Source organism: Triturus cristatus, chromosome 5_1, assembly GCF_964204655.1.
Source record: "Triturus cristatus chromosome 5_1, aTriCri1.1, whole genome shotgun sequence".
Classification (NCBI taxonomy): domain Eukaryota; kingdom Metazoa; phylum Chordata; class Amphibia; order Caudata; family Salamandridae; genus Triturus; species Triturus cristatus.
Window position 1 is genome coordinate 420,883,399 of NC_140587.1, and position 26,820 is coordinate 420,910,218.

The 26,820-nt window shown below is 44.2% G+C and overlaps 1 protein-coding gene and 1 long non-coding RNA gene across 2 annotated transcripts in view; one reads left to right on the forward strand and one right to left on the reverse strand.

The window, feature by feature from the left end:
- VPS13B (vacuolar protein sorting 13 homolog B) overlaps positions 1-26,820 on the reverse strand; it is a 2,934,705-nt gene that overhangs the window by 1,289,579 nt on the left and 1,618,306 nt on the right. The window contains exons 28-29 of the mRNA XM_085605186.1: positions 19,043-19,184; positions 13,479-13,893 (exon numbers count right to left, since the gene is read on the reverse strand). Of these exons, the coding sequence (XP_085461312.1) occupies positions 13,479-13,893; positions 19,043-19,184 (557 nt within the window). The remainder of the gene's footprint in view (positions 1-13,478; positions 13,894-19,042; positions 19,185-26,820) is intronic.
- LOC146830977 (uncharacterized) overlaps positions 1-26,820 on the forward strand; it is an 87,779-nt gene that overhangs the window by 48,349 nt on the left and 12,610 nt on the right. The window lies entirely within an intron of this gene.

Genomic DNA, 26,820 nt, shown 5'->3' on the forward strand with positions numbered 1-26,820 from the left:
TAGTATAAGAGTGGGAGCTGAGTCCCTGGGACTTTGGATTATCCTGATAACTGAAACTTGAACAGAAACTCTGGACCTTCGACATTCGACTACGGACGAATCTCCCTTGTGGCCAAGGAGTGGACACCCGGTGCAAACAGGCACCAACAAGCGACCTTCCGTTTGCTTTGCCCAAGTTCTACGAGGAACCGACTGCAGAGCCTGACCAGCGCCCTGACTTCCAGACTTCTCCGACCCTGATCCACATCCACAGCAAAGCTGAGATCCGTGGAGGCGACGAGAGACGTGGGACCGACTACCTGGGAAAATTGGCTACTAGCTTCCAGCGCAGCTTCTGAGGCATCCTCGAAGTTGTGCTCTGGGGATTGAGAAGCCCCAACCCCGAGCACCATCTGCACCGAAGATCAGCCCTCCACACTCCACGAGTTCTGCGTGGGGCCCTTCTGCATTTTCCTGCTCAACGCGTCTGTCCGGTTGCTTGCCCGTTGGCTAGTAGCCTCTGCGACGACGAACCCTTGACTTTCCACCGCTGGTTTGGCTCCTCCAGACTGGCCCTTGCTTCCCTGCGAAAGAGAAGCACCTCAGACCTTCCTGGTCTGCAACAGAAGCGAATCCTTCATCCTGCGTGGGTTGTACTTGCTAAGGCTTGTTGGGACCGAAGTCGACAACGACGCCGCCAACAGCAAGAGCCCTCATGGGACAGCTCGCCTCCTGGTTCTGGTCGTCCTCGACGCCTCCTGGTACCCGTGGCTGCTACGACAAGCTTCACCTCTTCACCTGCATCTTCACGACATCGCCTGGTTCCTTCCCGGCTCCTGGCTGGTGACCTAGACTCTGTCCCCTCTGCTTGCAGGTACCCTACTTCTTGATCCCAACCTTGGAATCCACCGGACACTCTTCATTGACTGCCTGTCAGCACCGTTTCTTCAGGCATCCATAGGAGTCGACGACGAAACCCGACGCAAGTTCACACCTATGCACCCGCAGCCCGTGGGCTAGGTAAACTGAGTACTCCGTTGCTCACAAGGGTATTGACTATCCTAGGGTCTAGTTTCCAAGTCTCTAACTCCTAGCTCTTTTCGAAGTGTCCTAAAACTCTTTATTTCTAAACATCACTATTTCTATCGACTTTAACACATTACGCGTGAGTGTTTCCACTCTGCACCTGAATCCCGTGGGCCTCCCACTGCCTAGTAACTGGTAGTATAGTGTAGCCCCAGCGATGGCCTAGGCCTAACCTGTGTTCGTGACAGTGGTCCTTATACCACTTACTTAGTATATGGTTTGCGTGGCCCCTAGGGCCTAACTGTATTACTTACCTGTGTGACTTATGTATGCTTAAATAGGACTGTGTTGTACTTACCTCGAATCTCATAAAGAGTGCTGAGGGTATTTTGACTAGAATAAATACATTCTATTTTTATATATATCTGTTGTGGTGTCCTTTCATTTGGTATTCAAGGGATTGCAAGTGGTATAACAGCTGGCTTCACATGCCATACAGAGTTTAGCCTAAGACTGCTCTTGTCCATGCTACCACTAGGATAGCTGGTCTATAAGGTTGACTTTACAACCAATCACCATAAGGGTTGTTTGGACTGATACAAGGTGTACACTAGAACTAGTGACATCATATATCAGGCCAACTTCTCACAAGTAACTATTGTTCTTCTCCAGTATTTGGGGTGTCTTTCATAGATTCACATGCCTGAATCAGAGTAGATAGCAGTACGTAACATCATGCTCATAAGACGCTGCTTTTGTATTATTGATAATATATATTATCAAACAGTATAACTATAGAGAAATACATGTGTGCTTCAACATATGTAGAACAATTTCAAGATAGAAACAGTAAGAAAAAGCGTCTTATAGAAAAGCATATTGGAGGAGGGAGAACAGAGGCTCACCTTATTTGAAAAGATTGCGCAGAACAGCTTGTCCCACTGATGCATCTGCATCGCTAGCAGCTTCCAAACAGTAGTGTCTGGTAAACGTGTGTCTGTTGGACCATGTTGCCGCTTTACAGATCTGGTGAAGAGGCACACCGGCAAAAAGAGCTGTGGATGGCGAAATTGCTCTTGTAGAGTGTGCTCTTGGGGTCGCTTGCAATGGTCTTCCCGCTTGATCATGGCATAAGCAAATTGCAGCAGAGATCCAACCAGCAATGGTTGGTTTTGAGACCGAATGTCCTTGGTGTGGTTTGCCATATGCCACAAAGAGTTGGTCTGATTTGCGTATTGCTGCTGTTCGTGTTAAGTAGAACTTGAGACATCTTTTGATGTCAAGGGAATGCAAAGCCCTTTCTGCAGCTGTGAGCGGATTTGGGAAAAAAGTATTTAAAATTATAGGTTCATTAAGGTGGAAATCCGCCGGGACTTTTGGCATGAATTTTGGGTTAGTGCACAGCACTACAGACTTGGATGTAAATTGTAGAAAAGGTGGATGAATAGTGAACGCTTGGAGGTCACTAACTCTTCTGGTTGATGTTAAATCTAGTAACAAGGAAACCTTCCAAGAAAGGAACTTTAAATCCACCTTGTGAATAGGTTCGAAAGGGTGCAGCATTAGCTGTGTAAGCACTATATTAAGGTGTCAAGAAGGAGGTGGACGTCGAATAGGGGGGAACATCCGGAACAACCCTTTGAAGAATTGTTGAATGACTATTTGAATAAAGAGAGTTAACACCATCCTGCCGAAACATTGAAATTGCCGCCAAGAACACCTTTAGAGTAGAATGGGAGAGGCCGGACTTCGCCAATTGTATAAAGAATGGTAGAATTTGTACTGGTCTTGCCTGAATAGGGTGGATATTGGCAGACTGACATCACATGCAAAACCTCTTCCATTTCAGTTTGTAGGTTTTAATCGTAGCAGGTGCTCGAGTATTAGCTAAAATCTCCTGACAGTCTGGAGGAATATCTAGGTGTGCAAATTCAAGGTTTTGAGGAGCCATGCCGCTAATCTCAGCGGATGACAAATTTGTCCGTTCTGGAGGGTCAGAAGGGTCGGAATTGGCCGGAACTGGATGGGCTCGCACTCCGAGAGGAGGAGAAGTTCCGTAAACCAGTACTGGCGAGGCCACCTGGGAGCAATGAGTATCATGTGGCAAGGTTGTTTCTTGATCTTGCGTAGAACTCGTGGAACCAACGGAACCAACGGAATCGGTAGAAAAGCGTAGGCATATATTTGTGACCAATTCATCAAAAGCGCATTTCCGAGCTAATCTTTGTGGGGAACCCAATTTGCAAAGAATGGCCATTTGCGGTTCTGATCGGTTGTAAAGAGGTCTTGATCGGGATGCCCCCATTCTTGAAACACCCTGTTTAGGGATGGTTGGTGCAGTTTCCACAAGTGGTTTGATGTTGTGGATCTGCTGAGGGAATCCGCCAGAACATTGGTGACTCCTGGGACATGAATGGCTTTGAGGATGATTTTGTGACGAATCGCCCAATCCCAAATCTCTGTGCTTGCCGAGATAACAGGGCTGACTTTGTCACCCTAGTAATGCATACTTGTCGTATTGTCCGTATGGACGTTCCTTTGATGATGGTTCGAAAGGATTTTAGAGCCAAGAATATGTCCCGTAACTCTAGAAGGTTGATATGCCACCTTTTTTGTTCCAAAGTCCACCTGCCGTTGACTGTCATCCCCTGAAGGTGCGCCCCCATCCCTCGAGGGAAGCATCTGTGGTTATGGTAAAATCCGGCATTTCGACTAGAAATGCACATCCTTCTTTCAAGTTCTTTATTTTGCTCCACCAATGAAAGGCTTCCTGCATCCGAAGAGTGATGCGAACGATGTCCTCGAACGATCCCGAAATCTGGAGCCATTGAAGGTTGAGCTCCTCCTGCAGTGGCCTCATTCTGTAACGGCAGTTGGGAATCAGAGGAATGCTGGAAAAAATCATTCCCAGGAAGGACTTGTACAAACGGACTGAAATGCACTCTTTTGACAGCAATGAGCGCACAAGGTTGCAGATCTTGACTTGTCTTTTTTTTTAGACAAAGGCGTGGGTCAGTTTTGTGTCCAATGTTGCTCCCAGAAAAGTCCTTTTCTGCGATGGAGTCAGATGAGACTTTTCGAAATTTATGGAAAGACCCAGAGACTGGAAAAGAAGCAGACACTTCTGAACATGTTCGGATGTTGCTTTGAAAGAATTCGCCTTGATAAGGCCGTCGTCTAAGTACTGTAAAATTTGAATGCCCTGCAGGCGAAGGTGTGCAGTCACAGGCGCTATGACCTTTGTAAATACCCGGGGCTCTGAACGGAGTCCAAATGGAAGGACTCTGAATTGAAAGTCTCTGTCAGCCACTCTGAACCGTAGACATTTTCTGTGTCTGCGAAGGATCGGCACATGAAAATAAGCGCCCTGGAGGTCGAGGATGGCCATGTAATCCCCCGCCGAAAGTAATTGTAGAATTTCTTGAAGTGTTAACATTCGGAAGAACAGCTTTTTAAAGAGTTTGTTGAGGGCGCGAAGGTCGAGAATAGGGCGCCATTCTCCCGACATTTTTCGGATGAGAAAAAATCTCGAATAAAATCCTGTTCCTCTTTGTAACAGAGGGACTTTTTCGATTGCCCCCTTCCGGACCATCAGATTTATTTGGGAAAAAAGCTCTTTGAGATGAGCAGGGGGTGGACCCTTGGGAGGAGAATTTGTGGGAATCTTTGTGACATTTGATGATCGTATCTCCCTAATATGGCTAGGGAGCTTGCAGCCCGAACCGTCGTCGCAGCCATCGTGGAGACCTTTTTCCCAATTGCATCCAATCGTCTGCCATCCCTGTCAGGTGGAGCTGATATAGGAGACGAGGGGTTCCTGGCCCGTCTCTGCACCGCTTGGGCGAGGACAGAGTCGGATTTAGGCTGGCCGATGAGACATGCCGGTGAGTCACTTGGTGCTTTATATTTTTTGTCCAACCGAGGCAAGACTGCTGGGAGAGAATTTGGTGTCGCCATGATTTTTAAGCCTTCTTTCCAGATAAAATCTATTATTGGAATTGTCCTGATCTGTTTTCTCGATTGGTCTTTAAAATCGTAAAGAAAGCAGTCATCTTTCTTTGCTTCCATTGGGATAAGAAATCTCTCTGTTGCCCTCTCCATAAGGAGATGAAAACTTCCGATATCCACCGGAGGAGAGTCCACGGGGGCCAGAGCGGTCGATGACGGAGTTTGGATTTGATATTCGTCCCACTCCGACAGCACTGAATGGTCATCCACCTCTCCCTCTTCCCTGTCATCATCAGTTGTATTTGCGTCATGGGAATGACGAGATGGCAGTGGAGAAGGTGGTCTGGGAGATTGGAAAGAGGGTATGGGAACCCTTGGCATAGGCGTCGATGGAAGAGACTCCGCTGATTCCGATGGAGGAAAACGCCGATAATAGTCCTGCAACATATATTGTAAATTGTTCAGCAGTTCTAAAGGCATTTGTGCTGAAGAAACTGAGACAGGAGGTGGAGGTTGAGGCTCAGTACCTGGATCTTCCCCCTGGTCATCATCCTGATATTTAATAAATAGTTCTGATGGACTCCTTGCAGTGCGGAATCTGTCATCCTCTCCAGAATCATCCTCCTCCTCAGAATCTAACAGCTGTTCCGGCAGCTTCAATGGTGATAGGGCTTCCAAAGAGGAGCCACGACGTTGAAGAAGAGAAGCTGCTGTCGAAGGCTGGATGGATGAAGCCGACGCTGATGTTGCAGTCCAAACCTGCAAATCTGTGCAGGAAGATAGGAGAGGCGTCGACGAGTACGCCGTCGACGGGACCATCAACGATGGCGGTGACGCTGATGAGGAAGCAGTCTTCGACGACTAGGCAACTTTTGTTGACGAGATGTTAGCCGTAGACGAGGCAATCTTAGTCGACGAGGCAATCTTCGTCGACGAGGAAAGTTTTGTCGTCGACGAGTCAGTCTTCGTCGACGGGGCAGCCGTCGACGGTGCGGTAGTCTTCGTCGACGAGGTGGCCGTCGACGAGGAAGTCTTCGTCGACGAGGTGGGCGTCGACACAGCAGTCGTTGACGAGAGCTTCTTTGTCCTTACCGTCGACGGAGCGGAGACGAGAGATGACACCTCCTTCGTCGACGAGATGGGTCTGACAGCCACGGAGACCAGCGTCGACGGAGACGAAGCCGTCGTCATAATCATCTTCGGTCTCAGAGATGAGAATGTAACCGTCGACGTTGATGTAGCGTCGACGATGATAATCGTCAAAGGAGCCGTCGACGACGGCATTTTTACCTGAGGTAAATGTTTGTCAGGAAATCGATTAGGTGCCAGAGACTTTCCTGATTTCCTCGGGGCGTAGCAGGCTTGGATTTGGAAGGTGGAGAAGCCTTCTTTGAAGAAGTAGAAGCAGACTGGCGAGAGCCCTTAGCAGGCTGAGCTTTCCTCAACACCTTCGCCCCAGGAGAAGATAATTCTTCTTCAGCCATCCTCTTTCTGGAGGACACAGAGGACCCAGAGGCTGCACTTTCTACCTCAGATAATGGGTTATCATTGTCCTTAATCGTCTGTAGCCACGGAAGTAGGCGCCCTTCTCTATCCCTGAGGGTTTTCTGACGGAAGGTCCTGCAGATCTTACAATCCCTCCCCTCATGTTCCGGATAGAGGCAGTAGATACACTTCTTGTGAGGATCTTCAGAGAATAGCCGGAGCTTTCCACAGGACTCACAAGGCCTAAAGAGAGACCTTTTAGAAGTTGACATCTTGAAGTAAGCAAAAACCAGCAAAAAACTGTGAAGTACTGAGCAGAGCTCAGGGAGACTCCCTTCACACGACGTGCGGTAGAAAATCTGAGAGCCTGAGCCTCTGAGGAGAACATTCTGGTGGGTGCTGTTGCCTGATTGGCTGCAGTTTGGACTGTACATAATGACTGTGATAGTCATAGGTGTGGAAGTGGTTTTCCTTGTAGCTTAGGCTACTTTACTTCCTGGTTTCAGGTTACCAAGGTTTTTTGGTTATGATATGCATGATTATTGCTTTTTTATGTACCGTGGGACTCCCACTCTGACGACGGGGAATGATTCAGGCATGTGAATCTATGAAAGACACCCCAAAGACTGGAGAACATTGTTTATCATTTTATCTGCCTTAGTAGGATGAAAGGCTGGGCCAGCTTGACTGAGATTCACACCTGTGACCCTGAGATAATGTGTGGCCTAAAATGCTATTGTATACACAATCGCTGTAACACTAATAACCTATGAGAATAAGTGCCTCCTACATCACCACCTCCCGGCAGGAGAAGATGGTTCAGGGTATAACCTCCTACAGATAAAATCTGTTACTCAGGACACTGAATTCCCTTCACATGTCACATTCCTTCACTTTCGCATATCCTTCAACCGTCACTATATCTACAAATTGCTCGTCATGGTCTATGGTCCCTACCTGGCCAGTAAACTGAGGACTGCAGTTGCCTCTACAGAGACCAGAAGCAAACGCATTCTGCACCTTGATATCCTGAAATTTCTCCTCGGGCCTCCTCTGCGGCCTGGCCTCCCCTGTGAAAACCCAGCGGGCTGAGATCTGCTCTTCTGCCAGAGTCTGCAGAGCTGTTTGACTTTGTCGGCCCCGGGGGAAGCAAGGGTCGCAGGCCAGTATTTTCCCGGGGCACTTCGCGCAGACCGGAAGGACAAGGTGGGAGGGGGCTCATAGGGGCAGGAGTAGGGTGGGCTATAAAGGTGTCAGGAGAGGAGGATCCAAACTCTTCCTGACACCTACAACCACCGGGTAGGGCAAGGAAAAGTTAGTCCACCCACCCACCCTACAGGTTGCAGGAGAGAAGTGCAGGTAAGGGCTTAAGCGGGCCAATTTAGGACAGGTTGCGGGGCACTAGGAGAAGCAGTACTTTGGAGAGGTGGTGAGTCACATACGGGCGGATATACCCCTTTGGGGGTGGGGGGAAGGGTACACAGGTGACTGATGGGGGTGGGGCGGGATACAATGAGCAATGGAAGAAATTCAAGAGAGGATGTTTTGGAGGTGAGAACGGGGATATGGAGTGAGAGGGGAGGAGTAAAACAGGTGAGATGGTTTGAGGATGGATGGGGAGAATGAGTTATAGTTATGATCAAAGTTCTATATTTACATTTATGGTTTGTTGTTGAAGTTTAACCGTTGCAACCTTGTCCTAATAAATGGTCTTTTACGCTGCAAGTAACAGCGTGGAGGGTAGCTATTGCGCAAATTCTTTCTGCTTTTCAGCCTGCACTGTTAACCCCTCCCCCCCTTTTCTACGTGTTCCTCTGGATCTCCCTAATTGCTTGTCTGTGCATCTTTTCTCTTTGCAAATTCTACTTTGCAAATGTTTCCTCTTCATCCCAAAATTTATGAGTTAAAACTTGTGCTGCATCTTGTTTATTGACTTCTTAGGCTTTATTTTACAGCGTGCTATTACCTTTTTTATAAAAAATATATTTATTGAATATTTTTTAACCCTTTTTAAACAAGGCAACGAATATACGGATAGCAACACAAAATTATGATACAATTCAGACAATAATTAATGAAATTTCATAGACAACAGACATAAAACAGAGAAAAATTGTCAAACTAATAAGTGGGCAGAGTTTCCCTGACAATGAATCAGTATTTATACAAGCTTCACATTTCTCTTAATGTGCCAACCCAAAACAAGTAGGTTCAATTTGTAAAGCCACACATAAATAAATTATTTTTTTAGATCCATTCTGATATTGGAGACCAAATTTTAGGTCCCATAGCTCTTTGCCTTCTCCCTTTAGTTTTGTAAATTGATATCTCTAGACCTGCGGCGTCGGGATCGAAGTCGACGACGGCGCCGGGTCCGAAGCCGCCGGCTCGCTAGGCCCCCCAGTCGGACCTGCGGGGCCCAGAGGCGCGCCGGCAGGCCTCGACGGTGGAGCGAGACTCCTCATGTCCACGAGGAAGTCCTGAATCTCGCCCGGAGTTGCGTTAGGTCTAGGGACCGGAGGGTATGGGGCCGGACGGTGGTGCCACCCGAGCCCTGGGTCGAGTCGCACGACCGGCGAGGAGAGTCAGAAGAGCGGTGTTGCTTCTTCGACTTTTTCTTACTGTGCCTCGACTTATCTGAATGCTAGGACTTCGAATCCGACGAGCGGTTATGACTCTGGCTCCGCGACCGGTCCCTTGACCTCCTCCTCGGCCGGGACATCGAGTGGTGCGGAGCAGACTCCCAGATCTCGAGGAGCTTGCGGGACCGCTCCCGCATAGCCTTCGAGGTCAAGGCAACTTTACTTCCATTAAAGTGCTGATAATGAAATGCAGACTAGCCGTTCCAGTGCAAAAAGACACGAGGTGCACCTCTTTGCGAATTATTCTAAATACTAAAATCCTGTATTGAATTGCACTGACGTAGTGGCTGCACTCAGTGTACACACAAAATCATTTACGAAACCTCATTGTGTTTATATTGCTTGGGAATCGGGTGTCAGGTGCTGAATCTTGACGAGATACACTACCCAGTTCGTATATTGTCCTGCACACGCAAAAAATCACGTCACAACTTTCACACCAACTGCAATGCGAAACAAATTCCTTCGATAAGCCATGTTAGCACCAAGGATTTTACACCTCCTTTCTGATGGTGTTAAGCAGGACGACTACCTGCACCATGAAAGAGAACACAGCCAAGAGCCACACCAGAATACCCACAGGTGCCATAGAATAAATGAGCATGATACAGGGATACCCAGGAGGGCCACAAGACTCTTCAGAACAACTCCAGGACTGCCAACGCCCCCCAAACCCGCATCTGAGCAAGTGTGTCCCTCTGGTCATTGTGTTAGCATGGTAGGCATCAGTCCTGCAACATCACAGTGTGCTATCACTTCAGCGTTGGCAGTGAGCCTGGACATGTAGTTACGCACGCATCCTCCTGCATGCACAACTGGCGTGTGCTGGTCCGGAGTACACAGGTCAGCGCAGTGGTGTGCCTATCTGGGAACCGGGTGTCTCGGACATCTCCGTGTACAGGACGTGCGGTAAGTGTATCTCTGTGTTCTGGTGTGGCCTGCAGCAGTCGATGTTGTAAAGTGGCATGCACCACCTCCAAACGGCACTGTGATGGTGTAGTTGGAATGCAGCAGCACATGCGCAAATAGGCATTACAATGGTGTGCCATACGAGTGCACAAGATACAACAGCGCACCGTACAAAAGTGTGGGAGCTCATGGGAGGGAGGAGCATCTGTTTTCAACGTAACAGACAGTGAACTCGCCCATGTGCCACGTGCTGGGCATCTCATCCATGATGACCATGGTCGCAGACATCCCACAACACCAACGACCCTTTGTACACATCCTCTATGAATGCAGCGTGGTTTTCACTTCTATGCTCGTTCACTGTTGTGATGTTGGCAAGTTGTGTGACTTGTGCTCCTTGTTGGTGTGTTTCATTTTGGCCATTGTTTGTCTATACTTGTGCTATACTTAATTGTGCATGTCTCCCATTCTGCCCATCTCCCCCCGTCCCCCCACTCCCTGCTTCTTCCTCTTCCTGGTGCTGTTCTGTCTATAATTTTGTTGCTCCACACATAAATACATGTAAAGAACAAATTAGAACAGTTCCTTGATTCTTTTAGGTTTCAAAACTTCTTTCTCTTAGTTTATTTTTAATTTTCCATACAAACAGTTTTTATTAATATTCAACAACACACAGAAGTCAGAAGTGCAACGTATTCTATCAACACATTTTCTTGAACATTCTACAACACGTGCAGGTTAAAGGTTCATCAATCATTTTAAACTTAACAATATTTTTTGGCAACATTTTCTCGAACATTTAACGGCACGTGCAGGTTAAAAGTTCACGATTGTTTTAAGTTTGAACAGTGCCTTCCAAATGCAAGTAGCAAGTGTGGTTGAGTTGACAACTTTTATCCTATGATATGTACTCCACGTTGAAACTGCTTTTTCTTAACCAATCACAAAGATGCTTTTCCACAAAACGAATGTGCACCCTACTTTGTAAAAAGAATGCTTTTCGTCTCCCAATCACGTATCGTTTTGTATGGCAATAAAAAGTAGTTCCCCATCTTTAAACATATCTCTTAATCTACCAAAGAACTGCTTGAGCTACAGACATCTTTCCATACCTTCCAGCCGTACCTTTAAAATGATAGTGTGGATCGTAGGACATAGCTATATTTTCTGGTGCAAGAGGTATGCAGAACAGAGACGTATTGACTCAGACCTAGGTTTACAAAATTTGGACATTAAATGGTTTGCACAGAGAGGATTGAAGTGGCGCCAATTGTTGCCTTTGGTTAAAACCTGTTTGCATCTCCAACACCCTGACCTCATGATTGTGCACTGTGGTGGAAACGACCTAGGCATATTGACTGGGGTAGGTTTGGAAATGCTTATAAAGGACACTTTTGGACAACTGATGTTACTTTTCCCTCAAACTGTCTTTGTATATTCCAATATATGCCAAACACAGAAGTGGAAATGGTCAAAACTATTTTGTCCTCAGATTGAAAAATCTAGGAAGAAACTCAACAAAGCTGTGTCTGCATACCTCAGAGACCACAAAATGGGGTCCATTTACAACAACAACATACGTTTTGATATGGCTGATATCTACAGAAGTGATGGAGTACACTTCACAGATCACGGAAATAGAGTTTTCCTGAATAACTTGAAGCTGTGCATCCGCACTTGCCACCCTATAACTGACAACTTAGGCCCGCTGTTTTAGGGCCAGGTAACAGCAACTCCCAGACCCTCGCCCAAATATATTCTCCACACAGCTGTGGTGCAGTGGCCAGACCATCTGACTTTGCAGCACAGAGCTCTCGCTTTGATCACTACCTCTACTCCCCCATAAGGGTGAGTAGTTTGCGCTTTACAAATACCGTATTGATTTACCTTCACACTCCCTATACAACACCACCTAAGCACCATATACAAGTTAGACAAGTGTGGCACAGCGCCCAGAGCACATGACTTCACAGCATTGCAAATACAGGCTCACGGTTTCATACCCAAGTCCAGCAGCAGCTCAATTTAGCAGCATGACACCCTGGGCAATACCTCTCTTAATTTCCGTACCCAGCACTTTCAGTCCAGTAGGGGTCAGTAGTTCACTGGCTTAACCCCGGGTCCGCCAGCAGCTCAGCTTACGCCCCCAGCGCCATCAGACCCGTAGGAGTGAGTAGTTTGCACTTTACAAATACCGAATTGATTTGATATGCGCAAATTTACCTTTGCACTCCCTGTATAACACCCCCTAAGCACCATACACAAGTTACAATGTTCGAAACAAAAGTTCCTCCGAGTAGGTATAACTACATACTGACACTACTTGGACAGATATGGCACAGCGGCCAGAGCACATAACTTCACAGCATATGACACACTGTTTGGACTCACGCTTTCATTTCCGAGTCCGGCAGCAGCTCAGCCTAGGACCATGAGACTGTACACAATACCTCACATATTTTCCGTACCCCAGGACTTTCAGACCAGTACAGGTCAGTAGTTCGTCCTAGTCGGTATAAACAAATGCTGACACTAATTCCACAGGTGTAGTGCAGCGTCCACGGCACATGACTTCACAGCATAAGACACACAATCTGGGCTCCCGCTTTAATCCCCGACTCCAGCACCAGCTCACCTTAGCAGCATCAGACTCTAGGCAATACCTCATTTAATTTCCGTGACCCAGCACTTTCACACCGCTTCGAGTGAATACTTTGCTTCACACCCCATCTACAGCACACCCTAAACACCCCACAGAGGTTACAGTGCTCCTACCCTCCTCTTTCCCACTTTTTTCGCCCTTTTTTCCCCTTTGTTGCTTCGACGGAATCACAAAATGACGGCCAACACTTCCTAGTTGCAACCGCTCGCAGCGCTCCCAACCAATAAGCAGCAAGCTCGTGTTCGTAACGCCAGAGCCAATCAGATGGCAGAATTCCCAAATATTGATATCTGTAAATTTCAATATTTCTCCAAAACTACTGAACGGATTCACACCAAATAAACAAAAGCGTGATTTCTAGACCAAGACCCTTCTCCCTGCCAAATTTGGGGTAATTCCGTTCACCCGTTCGACCTGTAGCCTTGTCTATAGTTTCCTATGGAAATTAACATGGAGAAAACACGTTTTGGGACATATATATATATATATATATACATATATATATATATTCACATATATATATATATTCACATATATATATATATTCACATATATATATATATTCACAGACGGGGTTCCAAACGCGCTCGTGGAGCAAAATAATCCACACCAGGAAAACGAATGGCCAAATCAACAAAGGTAGGTTTATTCACATCATAAACCAGCCGTAACGCGTTTCACCCGTGAATGGGCTTGTTCACACAGCTTGTCACCCAACTTTGCCACAATACATACTGTTCCGTTACATATATTATAAGAATAAAAAAACAACCAGAATGCCAAATGTTTCAGATCACTAACACATAACCAAAAGGCGGTGTGCATACCTGCTGTGCTGTGCTGCTTCTCCACTGCATTAGGAAAGAAGACCCGGATCACGCTCGTGCTGATGTAGATGAGAGGCAAATTGCGTGATGTCAGGGTGTGGGACCGCATTGGTTGACCAGGTGATTGTCGTTTCTCCTTTTGGCTCCTCGGCAGCTGAGCTTCAAATATACTAGAAATTGCGTTTAGTAGAGGGAAACACAAAACGATATCGAAGGCCTGAGCAGAAAGAAGGATCTCATGGAGAAAATGGGGAGAGCCATCATTTTGTCCTTCACACAATTTCAGAAACGTTCGAGAATTTCTTTCATTTCTGGATGTGAGCTTGTGGCGTACGTTTCTCGTTACAGCCTTCGTGTAAGTCAGAGAGAGGAAACCATGTTGTTGGTGTGAGCCTTCTAGAAGCTTTGTGGTTGTCTGTTTTGACAGAAAGAAATAAGGACGAAATCTTAAAGCAGAGTGTGCATTCTACTAGGGGATACAATGTGGTACATCCTAAGCACTTCAATTTAAAAAATATATATTTTCTAAATTTCCCACTCCCCTCTTAAAACGTTACTTCTACTGACCAACATACAAAAGAAACAGCACAACTATACGCGCATAGCTCTTAACAGGGTTCCCATAAAAATAATGAGGCACAGCCAAGCATATATATGTGCCAAAAGTTCGAAAATAGGAAGCACTGTTTTTGTGGCAAAAGCAGAGCATGATGAAGATTTTGTTATTAAAATAAAACAAAGGTGCTATGAATTTAACAAGTCCATATTTTGAGGTTGAATAAATTATTGCACAGATAATATACACAGTAGTGGTCACAAAAACTAAGGCATGAAATCTAACTATCACCACAACTACTCTACCAGGATCTAATAAGAGTATTTTCATTGAAATGACTATTATCAAATTAAATATAGAAATTGTGCCTTACTGTTCGCAAACCGATCCGTGGAATTCCCACTTACGGAACCCTTCGGTTTCCCACACCTTGAGCTAACAGAGCAATCTTCTGCCTAGATTAAACCTCATCTTTCAGCCAGTAGATAGACCTAGCCAAGGGCTGCTAAGCTCTTTAAAGAATGGTAGCACAGATGCTGACACTCTGTCATCTTTCATTAATCTCACCTTACTGAGGAACATTTTTGAGATGTTTCCAATCATGAAACTGACGACACAAACATTTTTTTATTAAAGCAAAACCTTCAAATATGACTCAATCAGAAATAAACTTTTTCCTGCTTAGATAATGACCCAGGTGAGTTTCTTGTCACAGTTATTTTCCATAATAAAATAGTCAAATACAACGATAACAGGGAGCTCCTGGAGTGATGCCACTACCACCTTATCACACTGTAATATAGTCATAGTATCCTGTCAGTTGTAAGTCTTTCAGTGTTAATGTCAGTTGTTAGTCTATCAATAGTAGTTTATGGAAAGACAATAAATGATACATGAACAAATGAAGATAGGCTGGCAGAGTGGAAACACAACCGCAAAACAAGGCTCAAGTTATGAGGGATATTAGCTAAGTTGTTTTTCTCATTCACCTGAGCGTTGTTGGTGTTTTAAACCATTTGAAAGTGTTTTATGCTAGTATGATGCAAGAAGGGGGGCTAAAGACAAGCTTCACAATTTTAGTTTAAAAAAAGGAAAGGTTTGAAAGACTACCTTGCCCTATTTGGAATTGGACCTTGTGTCAAACACAGTAGCATATGATGATGGCGTTTGTGGAAACTCAAGAAACAGGATTACAAATTCCAAGTAACACCCGCCTGATTTCCAAAAGCAGTAGTAAATGCTGAAGACGTCGTTCTTGTCTAAGAAGGTCCATTCAGGTGACACAGAGGAATACTTCCTACTATGTCTAAAAGCTAATTAAGGAGATAGCGGCTATTCACCTTCTATACCAAGTTTTATGGCTAAGCACATTGCAGCTGTTGTGTATAATCATAACATGCATTGCTTAATGGTTTATAGTCTTAATCTATTTTCCTATGCTGATGATACCCAAATCACCTTTTCATTATCATCCGCTCAGGAACACAGCTCCATTGTCTTTGAACTCCTGCTTGGCTCAAGCAGTATCATGGATGAACAAAAACTCGCTGAAAATTAATGGTGAAAAAACAGAGGGGTTGATCCTTGGGAAAGAACCTGTGCCTCTGGGGACCACAGCATTGGCCAACGACTTTGGGTGATATCCACATCCCTGCTCTCAAAATCAAGAACCTAGGCTTCTTGGTGGACAATAAGCACTCCATGAAGCCCCAGGTGGCTAAGGTATCTGGGACCTGCTTCGCAACTTTGAAATGGCTACGGAAATTCATCTGGATTCTCACAATATCTGCCCAAAGAACTGTCATCCAGGCTCTCATTCTATCTCGACTCGATTACGGTAACATGCTCTACCTGGGAGCTGACAAAGCCTTCCTTGAGACGCATGCAAGTGGTGCAGAAGGCGGCTGCAAGGCTGATTCATGGACTGCCAAAATTTGCCTCGTTACTTCCCTGGGCCGTGAGCTTTATTGGCTAGGGGTTGAGAAACGTGTCCAATTCAAGGCTTTGTGTTATGTCTTCAAAGTCAGGGCAGGAATCGCCTCCCGCCATATCAATGGTCTGATAAAACCGTACCAGCTCATTCGCTATCTGCATTCCAGCAACCTCTCCTTGTGCACTATCCCTAAGATTAAAATTACTCACATGGGAGGTCGTTCCTTTACAATCCTTGGCCCTAAGCTCTGGAACGCTCTGCCAGAACACCTGAGATCTTGCACCTCATTGCCCTCTTTTTGTAGACAAATAAAGATGTGGCCGTTTTAAACCACCTGAGCTTGGAGAAACTATCTTTGCCAAAGGCGCTGGGAAACCCCGACTGGTTAGCTATACGCGCTATATAAGGATTTTTAACTTAATAATATAAGCATTTTATGTCGAGCTAAAAGTAATTATTGTGCACTGGCCTCCAAAAGTATGTATTGTTCAAGGTCAAATACATTTTTGCATGATTTGTGTTTTTATTTATTTATGTATGTTTTAGTCTGGCAAATACTCTGATATCCATATTAAAAGTACAGTTTGAAAAGCAAACACGTACTATTACAAAATGACATATTAAGTCCAAAATGTGTGTATCCCTAATGAAGGTATCCAATATTGCATTCTACTGAAGTTCAACTTTTATGTTCTTTTCAGCTATGTTTTAAAAATAGTGTCACAGCAAAATGGTCACTGTTCTTTAACTTGCAGCTGCACATCATGTCTACAAATGGGTAGAGCCACAAGATGAAAACTAATTTATTGGACAAATAGATATAAGAACGGATTTAAAGGATTTATAAGCAGTATCTGTTGTTCAATCCATGCTTGATCTTTGCTAGAATTCTGGTCATTTGATAGTTTTCCAGTTAACTTGAGGTTCCTAGGTTCTTTTTAGTTAAACAATGTGAACTAGATCAGCATTCACATTGTTATCGACAATTTTTAAACATATTTAGAGGCATAGTTTCTTCCTTTTTCCTTTCACTCGTTCATATGCAACTCAATTAATTGACACATGTCAATTAAAAAAAGCTCTACCTGGCAGCATAGAGGAAATATTAAGAAAATCCGTCTTTTGATTACTTAGCAACATGTCTGCATATGCATACTGTGAGTCTTATACGGATTATAAAGCAAAAATGACAATATCGACCAAGACTACATTAAAGACTACCCTCCAAACCAAGCATGTCATAAAAAAGCTCTAAAAAAATAAGCATGAATATGAGAAGCGTGATTTGGGCGCAAATATATTTAAATTAGGCAATGCATATTTCAGTAACACTCATCAGGCCTATGAAACAGTTTTATAGAAGAACCACTTAATACACTGACAAACTTCTAAAGGACAAGACCACTACAGCATACATTTGGTAACATTGCATATAGTTTTTGAGATCCCAAAGTAAAAATCATGTGATTTAGAAATGAGGTGAAGGCATTAATTAGCAAACAATTATCACAGATGATTCCTATTTTTGAACAATGGGACCCACTACTTTAAAAGATACAATTATGCTGTTGTTTTTAGACAAAAATATATTAACGTTCATAACATTTCTTCTATTTCTTTAAAAGCCTGTTCCCAACCCGGTGTTAAAAATATGACAAAACATTGTTAGGAAAATAAAGGCAGTATAAGATTAATCAAGAAAAGTAACAAAAATTCAAAGGGAAAATGTCTCAAACTGAACACAATTTTCAGTTTTAGCATTTTAATTTCTAAGCATGCATTCCGAATAACACCTATCTTTTTGGTAGTTTTAATTTAACATACTTTTAAAAGAACATATAAAAACCCCAACCATCAGTTTTCAAATATATAATTAGAAACACAATTCCTTGCAGTACCATTTCCTACTTAGTAAACATCCAGTGATGTCACTGTAATTTAATAGTTACCAAATAAATATTAGGCTACTTAAGCTTGCCAATACAGCTGTTAGAAAGAGACCAGCAAGATATTAAAGTGCAAAAATAATTCATGCAGACACAGACAAGTGTATTCATTAAAAAAGAAAACAAATCAGTACAGAACTTTCATAAACATGAAAAGATCCAACTCTGTAATTATAGCTAATGCATCATTCTGTTAAAAAAAGACAAATGTTACAAGATGTACAGTTATCCCATCTTGTCAAGAAACTATGCGTCTTGAAGTTATACATTTAAGGGAATCACATCGATGGCCAGCATGGCTGCCTCCTGGAGATGGATTTGTAATATTTGGAGAGAAATCCTCCCCAAACTTTATTTCAGCTAATTAAGTTTGGCCTTAAACTCAAAAGTCTCCTCCCCCTTATGGCTATCCAAAGCATTTCATAATCCTTTGCCTCACATACTTGGCACCCCTCAATATTATATGTCCTGATTACATACCAATTATTGCCAGGCATATCATTCCTTCTATGACTTTGTGTGTGTCTTTGGCCAGAGATGCTAATGTCATCTTCAGAATGGTTACTGGTCTTGGGTTCTACATATGTTTTACGGTCACTAATTGAATAGTGGCAATCAAAATCTATATTTATATTGTATGGCTTCTTAGAAAGATTTTCAGGCTCAAAGATGACTGCGTAGTTGAGTATATTTCCATTGACTACCTGTCTAGCCATCAAAATGACTTAAGAAAAGCAAATATTATTATAGGTGCAGATACTTTTCTCACTGTACTGTAAGACAGCAGACTGTAAATGGTTTGAAGTTCACACTAGACCAGTACAATAAATCTAAGACAGTTCAGGTTTGACAGGTGTTGAATAACTGGTTTCTGTTTGGGGGTTAGATATTTTCTATGTCTACCTATATTGAGGTGGAATGTTTTAATGTTTTAAGTAAAGATAAGGTAAATATCTCAAATTGTAAATAAATGTTCAAGTTATTAGTAATGAAGTCCCCCATGTCTCCCCCAAGCCCTTCTTGCTTCATATAATGAAAAAGGACATTAAATGAATGTGCTAGTTAAATTCCCACATATCTTTCACTGTTGATGCAAGTTCTGTTGCAAAGTTTAAAAATGATTTCTTACAGAAGGAAAGAAGCCAGAGAAATTACTGAAAGGGTCCTGCTTGCTGACGGGTCGAACCAACAATGTGCGTCTGTTCAGCTTATCAGTACAAGAAAGGAAGACACCTCCATACTGCCCCAAAGACCAACTGTCTTCTCCGAGGCTTGAGGTGGTAGATAGAGATGGTGTGAGCGGGAGACAAAAATAAATAGCAATAAAAAAGCAGAAGCAAACAATTTTCACTGAATGTCTATTTAATGATTAGAGCACACTCTGCAAAGCTCATGTATGACTGTATGCTTAATGCACAGACAATTTGAATGCTTCAGATGTACATTACACACAAAGGGATTTCTTGATGAGATCAGAATGTGTGGAATGTGTATCTGATATGCAATTCAGCATACGTTCAAAACATGGATAAAACAAAATCAATAGTAATCTGCACAAAATAAACTTACAATGATTATTTTCTCAAATATTTTGCAGAGAGCTTTGTTAGACTGGAAGGAGATGATTACAAGAACAAAGTGAGACACCAATTCATAAAAATATATTCCCTCATTTCCAAATTTTGAAGATTGTTTGCCTTTAAATAATCATAGCTGGACAAAAGAGCACAGTTTACGTCTGCACTTTTCTTTCATTCTTGAAATCATAATTCCTACCATGCTCAAGGACAGTGAGAAATCTGAGGTTCAGAATTTAGGACAGAGATTTGGGAAAGCAAATTATCTTATTTGCTAAAGGAAGTCTCACCACAAGTTTTTCCTTGCATTGTAGAAATATTCCTTCAAAATGGCCTGACTGCCAGCCTTCACCTGGCCTGGAAAAACAGAATGTTGACCTTATCTGCGATCTTTCAAGAGCAAAGAACGAAACCACACAGTTTTAACTGTATCAGAAACAATGACTGAACTGGAGCTCACAATTTACATGAAAGTAAACACATATTTAAAATCACGTTAGAAAATTTGGAGCAAAGAAACTGTAGAAAAATCTGAAAGAGAGAACTTTGAAGTGTACGCATAAAACAGAAAATTATTTTAGACACGGGGAGAACAATCTGCTGAAAACTGTTTTATTAGATTAAAACTAGAAGTAAACAATTTGTCAGCACAAATCCAATTTTAAGCTGCACCCAAGTCAAGTGGTCTCACGGGTAGAGTTTCCCATTGAGCTAGTATGCAATGAATGGGTTTAATTCCCTCTGGGACCAATTCACCAAACACCCATGCATTTGGAAATTTACTCCAGTTGGCTAATGTCTACGTTTTGAATATACAATGAGCGTTTTACTTTAGAATTCAGAAATAATTCCAGCAGTTCTCCTGGATATTTATGTAAGTCATAATTATCCATGAGGAATATTATGCATAGCCATTTACACACACGCGCACAGATGCAACAGGTATAGATTTCCATATGCTAAAAAGTAACTAAAAAAGGTTACTTGCAATTTTTCTAAAAGAGGAAAATATTTTCCCTATAGAGAAATCCCTCACCTTAAACCGCCACTCTATATTGGGGGATGTTCCCTCTCTTTGCCCATCCAGGAAACATATTTACTCCTCCCTCTGACAGTTTTTGGTTGTTCACTAGCTTACCAATGCTATGTGACTCTACCAAGGAGGCATGCCACAAAACTGCCACAAACCAAAGACTTGCTCACACACATATATCACCATACCAACAAAATTGCCATGCAAGTTAATTAATTTTTTGAATTAGGGCAAATTCTCACCAATTCCTAATTCTACAAATCGGTAATGTGATTTTTCTGCCATAAATAAACTTATTTGCATACGTACGTTGTACTTTAGTATGCAAGCTGGTATGTGGATTGGACCCTGAAGTAGCTGAGAAATTATCACATGTTTAATTCTGGAATTTGAACCTTGTTTACGCATTCTCATATTATCGTAGAGATGATTAGGAACTACTACCGAGACAGTGGGCGGAGTCAGCACGGTCATGGCTGTAGGAAGGTGGAATCTGACTGTATGATTGCCCCCACTTTGTTCCTGGTGTTTTGCTGGTTTTCAACTTAGTTTGGCTGGGATCCTGCTATTCAGGACCCCAGCCTATCTGCTTTCCCCTTTAAATTGATTCCATGTACTTTAGGTACACTTCAGATTGAATTCTGGGGTACCCTTATAAGTCCCTAGTATATGGTATACTATGTACCCAGGGCATAGGTACCCCGGAGGCCTACCAGTGGCTGCAGCATGTATTATGCCACCCCTGGGAAGCCATCCAAAAAGACACCACAGGTCTGCTACTGCAGCCTGGGTAAGGTGGTGTATGCACCCCTTACTGGGATATAGGTTACCTATAACTCTTTTGATCACTACACATATAAATCTATCAGTCACCCCTATGGCAGGCCTTGACAATCCTGAAGGCAGGGTGCTGGGTTTTATGTGAGAGGATGCCCATACATGAGCAGAGCCCCTCTGCAGCCCTCGGAATCTATTCTATGGGGTTGTCTGTGATGCAGCCATACCATATACTCTGCATTATAACCTTGCAGTAAATGCTAACTTACGGCTGCACACAACAATGTCGTGTTTGGTGTCAAACACCTTGGAATCATACCTCCACACCTAAACTGGTGTGGAAGTATGGTTCCACGCTACTAGAGGGAGAAACATGGCACCACCGGTATACCCGGTACTAGCTTAACAGAGCCCTGGCATCACAAAATGGATGCTGCCAGCCACAGACACAAGTCTGCCCTCCTGCTGCTGGACGAAACTTCGGCAGGGGAGGGTGAAGAATAGGTTTCCTGTCACAGGGAGGTGTGACCACCTCCCAGACAGGCTTTAGTGTATTGGGGCAGGTTGGATGCACTCCAAGAGTGCTTTGATGTCTGCACTGGGGGCACATTTGGTGTTCCTGTGCATAGTCCAGCTCTAACCGGTTGCAGGGGCTACCAGCTCCTGCTCTGGTGCGAAACTGGACAAAGAAATTGGGTGTAGCCACCCCTCTGTCCTGACCCTCCCATAGGTGGGTCCCCAGAGTTTGTCCCACCCCTTCCTTGGGTATAAAGTAGGAACCACTGACTACAGGACTTAAGATTTACCAGAACGAAACTCTGCTACAGAATCCCAGAACTTCTACTATCTACACGACGTTGGATGACCGAAGAATCTCCCTTTGAGTAAAGGAGTTACTCCTCAGCAAGGCAGGCACCAAAGACGCATCTGTCCGGTTTGCAACTACGCAGCTCCTGAAGGACTCCAAAGATTTTGCAACACAGGAGGTGGGATTCCAAGCTTCCCCGAGGCCGATCCGTGCACTCAGCAACCCTGAGATCCAAAGCCCTCGTGGGGACCGTGCAACCCGAACCCCTGGACACCGTGCACATTTGCAGCAGCATATGCTTCTTGGCGATCCCTGAGGCTGTGCTTTGGCATACTTGTAGTCCAGACCCCGAGCAGTGATTCCACCAAAGATTACTGGCCTACACTCCTCGAGTGACCCGTGGGCTGGTATTTAGTGATTCCTTTTGAGGTCCCTTCGCGATCCCTTGTCCGTCGATTTGTGGGTCCCTGAGAAGGGTACTTTGACTTTCAATGGGCTTACCTGGTTGCTTCAGACGTGCCCTAACTCTCCATCACTTGGGGAGTCCACAGGACCTTGGCTGGTCCACACCGAAGCCATTTTACTCTCACTGCGTGGCTTGCCGTTGCCAAGGCTTGTTGGTCTCCAATCCGTACATGGACCCCCCAGCACTCGACATCCTTCGTGGGACAGCTCGCCTGCAGACTGTGGTCGTCGTCGACTCCTCCTGGTCTCCATGGCAGTGGAGTCAAGCTTCACCTCATCGCACCTGAAACACCCGACATTGGTGGGCATTCGTCTATCCTGCCCCTGGTCACTGGCAAGTGACCCAGACTCTGTCCCCTCTGCTTTCAGGTTCTTCACAGCTTCGATCCAGGCTTGGATCACACCGGACACTTTTCCTTTCCACGGCAGCAGCACTTTGCAGCAACTCTCCATTGACGACATCGAAGATTCCAAACACATATGCACCTGGCTTCCCTGGGTTAGGTAACACGAGTACTCCGGTGCTCACGTGGGTGCTGGCCTTAGAACCTTTTAAGTCTGAAAGGGTTTGCTCCAAGTCCTCTCCTAAGTGTCCTTAAACTCTAAAATTCCAACCGCACTTTCCCATAGGATTGTACGGAGCTCGCTGCTGTGTTCTCACACTGCACGCGTACCCCGTGGGTCCCGTGTCACTACCTAGGGTGGTTCCTTGGGGTCCCAGCGATTCTACGTGCTCTAGGCACTGTGTCTAGTCAAGTCGTGGTTCTTATACCACTTTCTTAATATATGGTTTGGTCCCCCCTGGGGCCCATTGTATATTGTGCTATATACTGTCGTTTTAGAACTGTATTATTGTGTGCCTTGCTCTATAATCTATTAAAGAGGTTAGTCGAGAGTGTTTGGAAATAAATACATATATTTATATATATATATATATATATATATATATATATATATATATATATATACCTTGTGTGGTTCTCCTTTCATTTAGTCATTCAGGAGGTTATAATCTGGTAAACCAAGCTGCTTTACATTCCTTCGAGACTTTGCTTGAAGGCTGCTCTCCATAGCTACCACTAGAATAGCTTTCAATAAAGGTTGTCTTAAACCTAATCATCAATAAGGGTTGTTTGGACTGGTGCAAGGTGCCCACTATAACTAGTGGACAGCATATACCAGGCCAACTTCTCACAATGGCCTGTACAGAAGTTCTCTTTAAACCGTTTGTCTCTATGTACGCCATTAATTTCCATTATGCCAGCGTATTAATGCATAATTTTGGGATTTCATGTTACGCTTGTTACATTAAACTGCAGAAATTACGCCATGTAATTAGTGCAGGAGCATGAGAATAACGGGAATGACCAGATTTTCACTGTAACACATAGTACCAAATGCCAAACTTGCATTTTGCATAATTTTGCCTATTTTTTGGTGGAATATCCTCACTTACGCAGAGGCAAACTTCGCACATCCTAAGACAAAATGTTTTTGGTGCCGAGGATGTAGTCACTGTAGCTTTTAAGGGTGTATAATGGTCTCCCCGTGCATCCCTTCTTTCAGTGATGCCACCCATTTTGACTGAAGGCTTAAAAACCTGGAGGGCTCCAGTGGCGTTGGCTGTGTCATTAGCCATTTTAACTTACTCAAGTGTTTGATTCACTTCTAGCCCGAATAAGTGGTTTTCCCTGAGGAGCATGCCAATAATGTTTGCCTCTACCTCAGGTTTAATTCAAAGCCTTACATGAGTTCCCAAAACAGTGCCTGTAACTAACTGTGCGCTGACTGTGTCCCCCGAGTCCAGTGCTGATTTCAGGCATGAGTAAGCGGTTTTCTTGCCTTCAGTGTATTGCCCATTTTCTCAGTCAATCCAACATTTTACATTTTACAGAAAAATCTCTAAATTGACAGTTTTGTAAAAAGTGTGTGCTTTATACAATCGAGACCACGAAAATCAAAGAATGGGAACCCTCCTTCAAGTGGGCAAGCACTGGCCGTTGAGCCAGTAAAAGGTCAGCAGCAGTGAGTGTTCATTTCTTCTTTCCCTGCCCGCTGTTTCGCATTCTACTGAAGGGCTGCCCACCTAGAAGCCACCCTTTGCCTGGAGGAGACAAAAGGCTGCCTTGTCATCAGGACACACCTGACTGCAGCCTGGAGGACCCAGAGGATAAGAGAGAAAACTGCTTGAGGATGGGCCACTGAATACAAAATGTCCCAGCCTCCTGCAGCTTCTCTGTCTCCTCCAGGTTGACTCACGCCCTGTTACCAATACCCACCCTTGAGGCACCACTTTTTAATTGGGCCTACCACCCATGGGAGATGACACAGGCCACTTGGGAATGTGGATGAGTTAAAGATAATTGAAAATCAGCCCCATGGCCCATGGGTCACGCAACAGCCTTGAGGGGCAACAATTAAAAACCAGGTTGGTTAGTAATGGGGGTACGCCGTGGGCCAGAGGAGGGGTGGGGCAAAAATTAATAATCAAGCTGGCATGCAATAGGGCACACAGTGGGTCCAGGAAGGGTGGGTGGCATGCTACAGGTCTGGAGGGCAAAAATATACATCGGCCTGCTGCCAATCGGGGTTGGGTGGGCCTGGGGCACAAAGAATATTGAAAACTGGGCATGTCGTCCATAGGGCACACAGCATGACCCGGGGCACAAAAATGAAAAATCGGGCTTGCTTCCGATGGGGAAACGAGGAGGTGGCACTGAGGCACCAACAACAAGTGAAAATTGGGTACTAAACAAGCCCTCACTTGCCTCTCCACCTGCTATTTGTGGGCTCCAGGCTGACTGATGCGGAATGCACCATTTTTTCTACAGCAAGCCAGTGCACACCCCAAGAAAAGGGATATGGCTGACTTCAGTGCCTTTGAGATTCACATTAGTTGATAGTCCAAGTTTTTCAGCTATATAGTACATCCGTTTTGAAGTCTTGCTAAGGTACAACATTTAGAACCATAACTGTATTTGGCAACATCTGCTAAGAAAATGAAAACGTTTCCAGTAGGCTGGTATGGTGGAAATAGAAGCCCAAAACAACTCGCTAGTAAGGTTCCTGGGAGAACTTCTCATTAACCAGATTTTGGATTCTGAGCACATTCTTTAAATTTTGCCCACAAAAACGGGGGAAGTTCTCCCTTACTGACCAACATCCAGTATGCATGTTCTGCCTTCTGCGAGACCAGAAGTCCAAGGTTTGCTACACCTGTTGGCTGTTCAAGCCCACAACTTTATTACACAGAGAGCAGGTTTGCTAATGCGCTGCGGACATGGCTAGCTGGGGTCTCAGAACTTGAGACAGGAAAGAAAGTGCTCAGTTGAGGGAAGAAAGGTTTTTTTCTCAACAACGATGATGATGTTGAGGCTGAGGAGGCTTAGAGTGAACACCTGGACCCAGACCTCGTGGAAATTGTTCCAAAGAGCGAAGTTTCAGTAGACAAAAAAGTAAACCCTAATTCCACGGGGGCACCAGAATAAAAAAAGCAGTCGAAATTGCAGACATCCAGGATGCTAACAAAAAGGCTGAAGTCTTCATGCAAGAAGAACAAGTCGCAGAAAAGATAAGTCCTTGATGCCAGTAAGACCTGTTGTCAAAGGAGCTTCAGATTCTTCCCATCCTACTAGATTGCAAGAGCAAGCCACAGATAAGGATTTGCTAAAAGGTGTTAGCTCAACTTCTGGGGACTATCAAGCTGGAAAGGGGAGGGTGGGCAGGAAGTCTTAAAAGAAAAGTCCTATGGGGCAAAATGACCCATGGTATCACTGACATCAAGAAGAAGAAGAGGGCATTGGAAGATGAAATCGCATCCCCCATAAAGAAATATAAAAGGGCATTCATAGAAGTCCATGTCTAAACACAAGAAGCCCGAGGCTTTGGGGGGAGGGGGTTGGTGAAAAATCCAAGAGACATCACATGAAGTTAAGCAAGACATTAAGATGGGTTGTACTCAGAGAAATCTCTGTAAGGCTTATGGTAGGGCATACTTTAACCCCCCATTAATTAGGGGTTTTTCGAGTGCTTCTGTGCTGAATTTATAATAATCCACTCAATTTTAATATGCATATTATTATTAGTGCTCAATGAATGGAGGAGGACGTGTTCATTTATCAACTTAAGTAAACATTTTCCACAGAAAAATCTTGAATTTTCACTCAACCTTTCACAAAATGTGACTGAAAAAAAGTACGTTCGATTAAACATTTTTTTTTTTTGGCATATTTATATAGCGCAAACTC